A 10,714-nucleotide genomic window follows, 5' to 3' on the forward strand; every position below is an offset into this window, starting at 1 on the left:
ACCATGGTTAGCTACTAAATAATGGCCTAAAGATGTTGCCTTTGTAGTTTCCCAGTCTTCTTCACTCTCTCTCTCTCTCTCTTACTCTATCCTGCAATACATTTTTTACAATCTTTCTTTATTTCATCACCTTCTCCCACTCTGCTGAATCAGAAATTGATAATGATGCAAATGCAATGTCACATTCCAAAAATTTTCTCCATTTAACAACTACTGTATATTATTATTATTTATAAGTTAGATTAGACACCCATACTCTCTCCTCTTCTTTTCTGTAGGTTGCTGCTAAGAAAATTCTCTCCAACCCCACAAGCAAAGCAGCTTTAACTTTATTCAGTTTTTTTAATTTCTTCTCTCTCCACTGGGTTTCTGTGCCACTTTGTTGTGGGATCTACTTCATCACAATGGGTTTCTCCCAAGGAACCTGCACTGATTCCAGTGACATTTCCATTGCCCCAAATGTTCCTCTTCCTCCTCCTTCCTCTTCCTCCTCCTCTCTACTTGCACATCACTACTGTGACCACAACAACCTCAAATTCAGAACCTTCCTCGGAAAAATGATTTGGGATTTTGGTTTTGCATGTCTTTCCAGCCCTTCTTCTCCTCCTCCTTCTTCTTCTTCTTCGAGTAGGAGGAGGAATAGCTGCAAAGATGATGAATGCAGCAACAAGAAGGGTAATTTGGAGCACAACAAGGCTTGGCTTCTTGCTGAGTCTGGTGGCTGTGGAGCTGAACTGTTGAACAATGCAGAGCCTCAATCGGTTCACTCTTCTTTCAGGTTCAGCTTCTGTTCTCAGGTTGAGTTGGAGTCCCTCAACATGAGTTCTTCAAGTGCTGCAACGGTTCTCATGGTGAATTTGGACAATGGTGTCAGTGAATCACGCGCCAGAGAGATCAAGTGGAGGAGGATTGAGTCTTTGGAGAAGAGCATTTCCCCAGTTGCACACTCTTTGATCAGATTCACCTATGCTGAAATACTCTCTGCTACCCGCAATTTCTCCAAAGGTGACTTTTCCCCCCTCTTGCCTTCTATATGGATTTAAAAGTTGAGATTTTTATTATAAAAATAATATTTTTAAGTTTCTAATGACACTGAATGTATGAAGAGATTAGAAACTTTTCAAACTCGTTAGCAAAACCCTTTTTGTATTGCTGGTGTTGTGTTATTGTTTTGGTTGAAGTTGGTTTCTTTTTGTGTGTTAGAGATCATGATTAGTTCTTTGTGTTTGTGTTGGTTAGGTAGAGTATTGGGGAGAGGGGCGTTGAGCTGTGTTTTCAGAGGGAGAGTTGGGATTTTGAGAACTGTGGTGGCTATAAAACGCTTGGACAAGGAAGATAAGGAGTCTGCAAAGGCATTTTGTAGAGAATTGATGATTGCAAGTTCCCTTCATAGCCCAAACGTCGTTCCCCTTGTTGGTTTTTGTATTGACCCGGAGGAGGGTTTGTTCTTGGTGTACAAGTATGTCTCAGGTGGCAGCTTGGAGCGGCACTTGCATGGTGGGTACTCATTTATCTGATTATTGTATTTTCAGTGAGGCTTTGGTTTGAAGTCAATGAATTTGACTGATTATAACAAGGCTTATTCTACAGGGAGGAAGAAGGGTGGGAAGGGTAGTTCACCCCTTCCATGGTCTGTGAGGTACAAAGTTGCAATTGGGATTGCAGAGGCTGTGGCTTATCTGCATAATGGAACTGAAAGATGTGTTGTTCACAGAGACATTAAGCCCTCTAATATTCTGCTTTCTTCTAAGAAGACTCCCAAGGTGAGTTTTGTTGTGAATTGATCGGATGATATGAAACAATGTCTTAATTGGCCTTGCAAGTCATGTTGATTGTTTTTGTTGGATTGTAGTTATGTGATTTCGGGTTAGCTACTTGGACTACGGCGCCTTCAATTCCTTTCCTTTGCAAAACTGTCAAAGGAACATTTGGGTACGATCATATTCCCTCGATTCCCTTCAAATTGAATATGCAGAACTTCGGAATTTTTGGCATCATTAGTTTTCATGCTCAAATCACTGAAGTTAAATATACTATATCAACATTTTTCTACCAGATATTTGGCTCCTGAGTATTTCCAACATGGGAAAGTATCAGATAAGACTGATGTTTATGCTTTTGGAGTTGTTCTATTGGAACTTATAACTGGTCGGAAACCAATTGAAGCAAAAAGGTCTCAGGGGGAGGAGAACTTGGTCCTTTGGGTGAGTTAAAACACTTTAATTCTTGCACAGTTTTGCCATAACTCCTGACTGATGATGGTTTTCTTTTTGGATTGAGATTTTGATAACAACAAACATTTTAAGCATAACTTGCTCCTTTCTAATAGTACATTAACTTTGAAGAAAGCAGTAATATCAATTTCACCTTGTCTTTATCACAGAAGACACTATGATAGCCTAGTTGTATGCTTCTCTTACGAATCAAATCAAAACAAAACTGAAAATTGTTCAATTTTCTGGTTCATTTTCAAATGGACATTCCCTTATTGACAAACATCAAATTTGACATACATTTGCAGGCTAAGCCTTTTCTACAGAAAGGGAAAGGAGCCATTGACGAGCTGCTTGATCCTCAACTCAAATGCAGTTTGAGATTCTCAAATCAAATCGCTCGGATGATCGAAGCAGCAGCCGCTTCTGTCACAAACGAGGAATCTCGGCGACCCGGCATACACGAGATTATCGCCATACTGAAAGGTGAAGAAGAACCTCTTTTCTCTAAAAGAAAGAAGTCTGGTTTTCTCGGGAATGGATGTGTGATTGATTGTTATTCTCAGCTAGAACAAACAAATAATGAGATGAAAAGTCACTTGGCTTTGGCAATGCTAGGAGTTTCTGAGTTTGAGGATGAGGATTATCTCTATGGTCGTTAAAAACATGATAACTACCTCAAAACAATTCACTTTTTGCCATGATTCTTACTTTTCTGACTAGAGTATTAAAGATATATATATATATCTAAGCGTGTTGAAATTGTAAATAGAACTAGGGGCTAAGACAAAGATTGGTTTGTCTGTAGATATCTTCCCTTTGTGTTCATTGTTTGTGCTTCATGTTGTAAAACAATATCTTTTATTCTTACAAGTTACCGCCGCACAAAGTTTAGGTTGGATTGGAGAATAGAAAACTTTCATTTTGAAGTTCTCAGTGGGTAAACATCAAAGTAACATATTGAACAACATTCATAGAACTATTTGTTCTTACACTAATGGATTCATTTTGGAACATGTGCAATATCATCATCATTATTATTTTAGTAAAGCACATGTAGTTTCATGCATAGCTTCGTAAGTTTATTGTCGTTTTCTTTTTTCTTATGATCCTATATGATCGGCCCTCCCTATTATTTATGTCATTATATGGACATTATCCTATGTCAACAAGATGTATCATGTCTACTTGTGTAGGTACATCACAAGATTTGTTGTTTTAAAGAAGCCCCCCCCCCCCCCCCCCCTTTCTCCTCCCTCTCTCTCTCTCCCCTCCTCTTCTCTCTTTGGAGATTATTAGAGCATCTCAACATCTAGTCACATACCCTTTATGTGTAGGATAAGGTCCTTTGTTTTATAATAATGCAAGTTGGACATACCAAAGACATGGAAAACAAAAAGCTAATCAATCACAAGACATAACCACATTATAAAACATAGAACATCAAACATTTTTCTCTAGTAATCGTTGATTACATAGCACAAAGATGTACACAACTATATTAAAAGGATGGAGAATGAACAATGAAGGCAAGGAATGAATTAGAAGATCTTGGCGACATCCCTGACTAGGCCACGGTTCTCTCTTGCAAACGCCGTGAATTCCTCGTATGAAATGAAGCCGTCGCCATCTGTGTCGAGCTCTTCCATCATCCGTTGCACTTCCTCTGGGGTCACCGATCCTAGTGTCTTGAGTGCTTCGCCGAGCTCCGAGGAAGAGATTTGACCATCACCATTGGCATCAAAATTCTTGAATATTTTTTCCCTGTCAGCTACATCTTGTGGATCATCGTCAGCCATTGTAGGATCTTCTTGTTCTTGTTTGGGTTGTATGAGTGAAAATGAGATTTGTTATGTTGTTTTCACACTGAAAATGGAGATTGGGAGGTGTAAATGTCTTGAGAGCTTGGCTTTTAAAGCATTTTGGTTGCCGTTAAGGTAAGGCCATCCTTTAGTATCGGGTGTTCACAAAATAACTAACTCACCAAAATAAGCTATGGTTTTAAAAAAAAGTACGGAATTTAAGCATGTGTTCATTAGGAGTAATGATTGGAAATGTTTTACCAAATTGAGGCAATTTTCTTATGTTAGATGTGGGCATGTGGCAGCTAAATCATATGCTTTATAATGTCTTAAGAAGTGATGCAGCCCTAAAGCTTCTAATAACTATATATTTAATAAGAGGGGGAACCAGGGAACAACACAATAGTGCTAAAGATTTTTTAGGCTAATTAGAAAGGACTGATATATGAAAACTGTAAAGTGAAAAGCTTTTCTCATATTAGAGATTACTGATATACTGATATCAAATGCGAAGTTATAAAAAAAGAGAAGAGGCCGAATATAATATTGTTAAAAGGAAAACACCTCGATGAGAGAAAACATAATTTGCCCAAGAATCAGGATTGATACTATGTTGCTTACTTGGACCCCTAGGCAGTAGGCACTAATCATCCATAATCAAATGATCGCATAATTTATTAGATTTTAAGTTTCACGCTGATCTTCCACATCTAATGCTCCAGTTTAACATTGCAATAATAGTGTGAAAATGGTGAAAATGGTATAGGAGGAGTAAAACCTAACAGGGTTTGCATTTCTCATTTCAATAACTTAATTAAGCATTTTAAAATTTCAGGGGACCAAAAATTGATGCCCACCTGCAATTTCAAGAACTAAATTGGATATTTACTCGTGTAATCTTCTATGATTTATACCATAATATGACAACTAATAAAAGATTATTGCAACAAAAAAGGAGAAAAAAGAAAATTTCCTGCTGTGCGATATTGCAAATTTGGCAATGAACCTTGCATGTGTATTTCATCACCAATAAGGCAGTAACCAACACACTTACACCCTTGAAAAACGAACCTAATTCTAAATCTCAGCATACCAACTAATAGAAAACTATAACCGAACTACTTTCTTGAGATCCTGTGGCTATTCACAAAATTCTATGGTCACAAGTAGGATATCAACTTGTTTCCATTTGTTCCCCACCTTCCTCAACATTTGATTTTGTTGCTTCAGCACCATTGGCATCTTCAGGGGGTGGTGGCAATGTTCTCTTCACAATCTCAACTATTTCTGTGAGCTCTTCATCCGAAAAACGAGTATCACAACACTCTATGATCTATGTAACAAAAGCAAAGCACACCAAAACTCTAATTAGAACTACTCAAATAAATGCTAAACACAAGTAAAGATAGACAACAAACTCAAAAGCATATCACCGAGTTCATCGATTGTCAATATCAAACATAAAAATAACATAACATGGCAGAGTGATTCTATGGCTTAATAATTCATGCACCATCATAATTACTTTTCTCATTTCAAAACAAACGCAACCAATCAAGAATTGACATACCCCAAATTCACATTGAACAAGGAACTTAGAAGACAAGGTTTTGTCATTTATGTTATAGGCTACAAGGACTCAGATATGGGTTCAAGGATGATTAATCACTTTTCCTTATGAGTTTCCGAATCATACTAAGATGAATTCAGAGCTAAGCATTTTCCATAGTATTTAGAAGTTATGTGATAATGTCAAGGTACCTATTAATTCTCAGAAATATTCTATTGCTTATATGTTAGTGTGTTACTGCTAACCAGTTTACTAAAGCGAAAGACAAGTATTAGTGGGTAAAAACTAAAAAGTTCGGAGCAAATATAACTTGTAAACATTATTGGCAACATACGGGAAAAATTTCGACTATGTTGGTGGGCCTGATGTTGATTATGTTGAGAATCTCAGCTTTTGCTAGATCATGGCTTTTAACACTTTCCAAGAACTCATTGATGCTCTCTCTTGTTTGATCACGAGCAGCAGTATCAATCAGATAATCATAAACCTGATGGAGATGCATCAGGGTCATAACTCATACACAGATAAAAAAATGTACTATAACCATCTATTGAAGTTACCGGAAATAAATAACTAAGGATATTTTCAGAAACTAACAGTGTCAAGTACAATTCAAACAAATCTATTCATGTGGCGATATAAATTCATTGCATATCCAAATTAAATCGGGTTTTTAATACCTTGTATTCAGACTGGGCTACTTTGGCAAGAACCCTAGTAGGATCTTTGGAAGCTCCTTTAGCTCGTAAGAAATCAAGCACCTCGAAGTTGGTGAGGGCACCATTATTTGCCTCTAAGCTATCATCAACAAAATTGTTATCAGAGCATTAACCGAAATCCCTGCTAGAGAGTCAAAGCTTCAATTGAAAGAATATATAATTTTGGGGGGAAAACATTTTAAAAAAAGTTATAGACTTACATTTTCATCTTTGAGAGAGCAGAGAGCGAGAGCAACGGTGACAAATGCTACTGAATCAGCGGGGAAACACTTCAAAATGAAAATAAAAAAAGGAATGAAAACAGAACCGCAAAGGGAAATTGGTCGCGGCACCGCCCTCTGCCTTATGCAGCCGCCGCCTCAGTCGTCGGAGTCGCCGCTCACGCTGCGTCGTTGGTTATGTTTCGCTATCGCGTTCTTCATTTTTTCTGGTACAGATATGGGCCTAAGTTAACTAAGTTTGGGCTGAGTTCAATGGATAATACTATTGGGCCTTAATTCCTTCTGAAAATTACTGCGATATTTTAGGATTTGGAATACAATTAATAAATACTGAACGGCCTTAATCTTGGTACTGAACGGGTTGGTTGTAATTTGGGAGCCCCAAGGTTTCTTCGGTTCTGGCTGGTGGGCTTAGGCCTGCTAACCAGACCATGACCAAAGATTGAAGTGCAGAAGTTACAACAAAAACAAAAAGTCGACTAGCGAGATACTAATCTTACTCATTCTTTATACCAACAAAAACATCTGATTGTACACCAAAAAAAAAAAAAAAATCTGATTCTTGTACTTTATGCCTTTGTGAGTAACGAAATTCAACTATTTCCTTAAGAAAAAGGGATACTGCCATGGGACTATTGTTTTCTATAAAGAATATTTTTAATGCTGTGGAATTAGAATGTTTTAGTATCAATTTTAAAAAAAAATAATATCCCAAATCAGTTTCTAAAAAATTTAGTTGGTGTATCTTAGTATTCAGAAAATTTTTATTATTAAATTAATTTGCAAATTTTTATTTTGTTAGACCAATTGATTTGTTTATAGAAAAATAATCTAAAAAAAATTTAAAATTTTTATGAACGGTTATATCTTTATTAAATAAAAATAGGAGCTGATTTATATATTATTTTATTAAAATTTGACGTAAAAATTAATATGTCTAATAAATAAAAAATGAAAGATATTGTTCTTGGTCAAGAATTTTAGAATGCCACAAGTCTAGTAACTCACATTTAGGTACATTCAGATTTAGCTAGCTACACTGATGCAAGAATGCAAGGTGAATTGAAATGGGAGGAAGAAGTCACATGACATGATGCAAAGTGTCGTTTTTTAATGTTGGTGTTACCTTTTCAGTAGTATTTTTTAGCAATATAAAATTTGATGTATTTTTTTTTTATAGAGATCATAAATTTCATTTGTGATTTTCAATTTTTTTTTAAATATGAAAATCTGAGGATTAGATTTAATTTTTGTATTTTAATTTTTTTTAAATATGTAAATCTAACTCTCAGATTTATATTTTAGTATTAATTTTTTTAAAAATACTTAAATCGAATCCTCTCATTTACGTTACAATAAAAAAATTATTTCAATACAAATCGGATCCATTAATTTGTTTTCCATACTTTTAGCTCACGTCGCTAAAAATACATTTTAAATTAAAAAAAAAAAAACTCTTTGATATTGGATTAAAACACACCAGTTAGAAGGATAACACAACACTTTTTGTCCATTACTAAAAAAATCAGCCATAAAGTGTTGCACATTGCAGATTATTCTATGGCTACATTGGCAACCTAAACACACTTGAAGCCATTCTTCAATGTTGGAGCAAATAAATTATCTAGATGTAGTTGTTAAGCAGCACAAGAAGTGGTTGGTACAAAGTTTTGAACCATTTCATCTTCTTGATTGATCCCTTCCGCATTAACTACCTCACGCATTGCTGCGGCATTAAGAACACATGCCTTCACCTCTTGGAACCTCTCTTCCGACAGCGAAACCTCAGCCAGGAGTTTCCATGCGTATGCTTCAGAAGCTTGGTCAAAATCAACCTTCCTCTTAAGCACTATGTGTCCACTTATCTCCCACACTGCTGGATTCACTTGTGCTTGTAGGATTTCTTGGCTAACTTCTCCGAGTGCTTGCCTCTCCGCAAAGCACTGTCTCATACAAATTAAACAAGTTATATATTGCTAGGAAGAGTAACAACAAAGTTTGAGAGATTGTTATACAATAGTTCCTTAATTTAAGTGTTAGCATAGTTACTTTTAAAGGAACTACGAAATATAAATATATAATTTGCTTCAAAACCAAATCTAATTAGATCAATGGAAACAGATAGATAGAATTTTCACCTGAGGGAACAGATATATCTTGTTACCACAATCAGAGATGAGAACATTGAAGGGGATGTTGTTTTTCTGAAGGAAAACAAGAGAGTTTGCAACGGTATCAGAAAGATCACGTATGGTGTTCCCACCCTCGAAAACAAGTCCTCGAACCGGATAGTCCAAGAGCTGAGATACAGAGAGTCCTTGCGGACATTGATGCCCCTTATTTTCTACAGTTTTGATTTTCTGTCTTTTCGCCTTCTCAACTGGGAAGGGTGCTGCCAAGTAATAAGCCTGCAGCAGAGTTAGTTTTTTTTAGTTGTTACCCTATTTATGAATCCAGAAAATTCTTGCATATTTAATATACTTGGAAGTGGAGATGATTGATGGTGGCAAATGCACCCAGACTATTGTAACCCAATCTGAAGAATGGATCAGCAGCTTCTTTAGCCATGTGCATTGCAAGTCGGAGGCTTTCATGATCGATCCTCTGAGGAAAGCAATCCAGGACACGAGGGATCAAAAGAACATGTCCATACTCAATAGGACTCACCTAATAACATCAAAGTCAATATCAACCTTCATATCCATATATGAAAACTTTCTTATATGAGTTTAGTTTAATAAACTAACATTGATTGCAACCACATTGGGAGATGGTGATGGCATGTTTTCAACAGATTCATTGGCCAAGAAATGGCTTCTGTGGTCAACGCTGTGGTCAAAGAGGAAGAGCACCTCCTCCTGTCCAATTTTCTTGAAATTGAACTTGTTTTCATCGAAGGGCTGAAGGACTTGGTCGACTCGGAACTCGGTGGGACGCTTCTTGAGGTGGCGGCCTTCGTTGAGCTGCGCTATGAAGCCGTGGTGGCCGGGGATGATCTTGGTCTGGCAATCGGTGACGTCGTACCTGAAGAGGCCGCGGTTCATTCTGTCCTGCCACTGTCCAAGGAGCAAGTTGTGAAGGAATGATATTTCAGAAACTCCCTCACATGATTCTACCAAACCAACATCCCCGTCTTTCTTGAACAAGTAAATTGGAAGCTTCGAAACTGATTTGATCATATCACCAAAAACAAAAACAGCAGGTATTTTAATTGCATAATAATAATGATGTATGAGGCAAGAATGATTTTGTTCTAGCTAAACGATGATAGAAGCATGCATGCATGAAGTTTATATTATTAAAAATAAAGAAACAAACCAGGTAGGCAACATGAACCAAGGCAATTGCGGCCACAACCAAAGGAAGGCTTATTATCAGAATGATCGTCTTCCTGATAATTGGAAACAACAGTAGCAACCCTCTTAATGGTCAACATGTTTAATTAGCACAGGAAGCAAGGAAGAGCTAGTCCCTTGCCACCGTGCTGAAAACAACGACAACCACCACCACAATAATTAAGATGAATATGGTGGTGGAGGGTCTCAATGCAAACTCTCAAGAAATCTCTAAAGTTGAATGAATGTGGGTAATTGGTAAGGTTTTGTTTTTTGTTTGAGTTTTAGTGTTGCCCCTAAAAGATGGCCTGGTTTCTCGTTTTGTGTGCCACTTCCACAATCCACAAATCAAACTATTGAAAGAGTTTCAATAGCATCCAGAACACGATATTTCATTTGTTTTAACCGTTTATCTAACTTATCAAAAATATATATAACATATATTAATTAAAATTAACATTAAAATAATTGAAATATCGGTATTTTTCGATACACTTGAAACTATTATATACGTTATTAGTTATTTATTACGTCGGCTCCACACTTATCCTTTACGTCATCATTTTCTGTTGACAGTTAATTAGTTGCAATGTTTTAGAAATCTTTTTTCTTTTATCAATTCCATCTTTTCAGATACTTTCTCTTATTAACATCCATTTTCATAAGCTTATTCTTTCTGTTTTTACAATCCTATCTTCTTCTTTTGTAGACTACCTTTTTCCCTTCAAATATTGTGTTCGATATTTTTTCAAACGATTTATATCTAAAATATTTTTTAAGCAAATAATCAACATTATTACCCTCTCATTTTAAACTCCATTAATATAATATAGATGATGAATATTTTCTTAGAC

The 10,714-nt window shown here is 36.3% G+C and overlaps 4 protein-coding genes across 4 annotated transcripts; 1 reads left to right on the forward strand and 3 right to left on the reverse strand.

Annotated features, from left to right (window-relative positions):
- Positions 1 to 3,229, forward strand: LOC112733691 (probable serine/threonine-protein kinase PBL7). The gene is made up of 6 exons (XM_025782734.3): positions 1 to 1,005; positions 1,240 to 1,497; positions 1,591 to 1,763; positions 1,853 to 1,932; positions 2,057 to 2,204; positions 2,522 to 3,229. The coding sequence occupies exons 1-6, from the start codon at positions 405 to 407 to the stop codon at positions 2,873 to 2,875; spliced, it is 1,614 nt and encodes a 537-aa protein (XP_025638519.1). The 5' UTR covers positions 1 to 404; the 3' UTR covers positions 2,876 to 3,229.
- A 385-nt stretch (positions 3,230 to 3,614) lies between these two features.
- Positions 3,615 to 4,107, reverse strand: LOC112733693 (polcalcin Ole e 3). The gene has a single exon (XM_025782736.3). It carries the CDS (start codon positions 4,010 to 4,012, stop codon positions 3,755 to 3,757), a length of 258 nt encoding a protein of 85 aa, XP_025638521.1. The 5' UTR covers positions 4,013 to 4,107; the 3' UTR covers positions 3,615 to 3,754.
- Positions 4,108 to 4,899: 792 nt separating this feature from the next.
- Positions 4,900 to 6,744, reverse strand: LOC112733692 (uncharacterized). Its single transcript, XM_025782735.3, has 4 exons — positions 6,505 to 6,744; positions 6,266 to 6,383; positions 5,920 to 6,072; positions 4,900 to 5,348 (listed from the first exon to the last, which is right to left on the reverse strand). The coding sequence occupies exons 1-4, from the start codon at positions 6,510 to 6,512 to the stop codon at positions 5,190 to 5,192; spliced, it is 438 nt and encodes a 145-aa protein (XP_025638520.1). The 5' UTR covers positions 6,513 to 6,744; the 3' UTR covers positions 4,900 to 5,189.
- A 1,220-nt stretch (positions 6,745 to 7,964) lies between these two features.
- Positions 7,965 to 10,141, reverse strand: LOC112733694 (GDP-L-galactose phosphorylase 1). Its single transcript, XM_025782737.3, has 5 exons — positions 9,844 to 10,141; positions 9,273 to 9,691; positions 9,007 to 9,192; positions 8,664 to 8,933; positions 7,965 to 8,468 (listed from the first exon to the last, which is right to left on the reverse strand). The coding sequence occupies exons 1-5, from the start codon at positions 9,959 to 9,961 to the stop codon at positions 8,163 to 8,165; spliced, it is 1,299 nt and encodes a 432-aa protein (XP_025638522.1). The 5' UTR covers positions 9,962 to 10,141; the 3' UTR covers positions 7,965 to 8,162.
- Between the last annotated feature and the right edge of the window lie 573 nt (positions 10,142 to 10,714).

This window comes from Arachis hypogaea, chromosome 13 (assembly GCF_003086295.3).
Source record: "Arachis hypogaea cultivar Tifrunner chromosome 13, arahy.Tifrunner.gnm2.J5K5, whole genome shotgun sequence".
NCBI lineage: Eukaryota > Viridiplantae > Streptophyta > Magnoliopsida > Fabales > Fabaceae > Arachis > Arachis hypogaea.

Excerpts from the sequence above, each read along its gene's own strand:
- LOC112733691 (XM_025782734.3), top strand. The coding sequence starts at position 405 with ATGGGTTTCTCCCAAGGAACCTGCACTGATTCCAGTGACATTTCCATT. Across the intron at positions 1,764-1,852 it reads CTTCTAAGAAGACTCCCAAG|TTATGTGATTTCGGGTTAGC; the intron begins GTGAGTTTTGTT and ends GTTGGATTGTAG. Across the intron at positions 1,933-2,056 it reads ACTGTCAAAGGAACATTTGG|ATATTTGGCTCCTGAGTATT; the intron begins GTACGATCATAT and ends TTTTTCTACCAG.
- LOC112733693 (XM_025782736.3), bottom strand. The coding sequence starts at position 4,012 with ATGGCTGACGATGATCCACAAGATGTAGCTGACAGGGAAAAAATATTC.
- LOC112733692 (XM_025782735.3), bottom strand. Across the intron at positions 6,073-6,265 it reads TAGCCCAGTCTGAATACAAG|GTTTATGATTATCTGATTGA; the intron begins GTATTAAAAACC and ends CATCTCCATCAG. Across the intron at positions 5,349-5,919 it reads ACATAGTCGAAATTTTTCCC|ATCATAGAGTGTTGTGATAC; the intron begins GTATGTTGCCAA and ends TTTGTTACATAG.
- LOC112733694 (XM_025782737.3), bottom strand. The coding sequence starts at position 9,961 with ATGTTGACCATTAAGAGGGTTGCTACTGTTGTTTCCAATTATCAGGAA. Across the intron at positions 9,193-9,272 it reads CCAATGTGGTTGCAATCAAT|GTGAGTCCTATTGAGTATGG; the intron begins GTTAGTTTATTA and ends TGATGTTATTAG. Across the intron at positions 8,934-9,006 it reads TCAATCATCTCCACTTCCAA|GCTTATTACTTGGCAGCACC; the intron begins GTATATTAAATA and ends ACTCTGCTGCAG.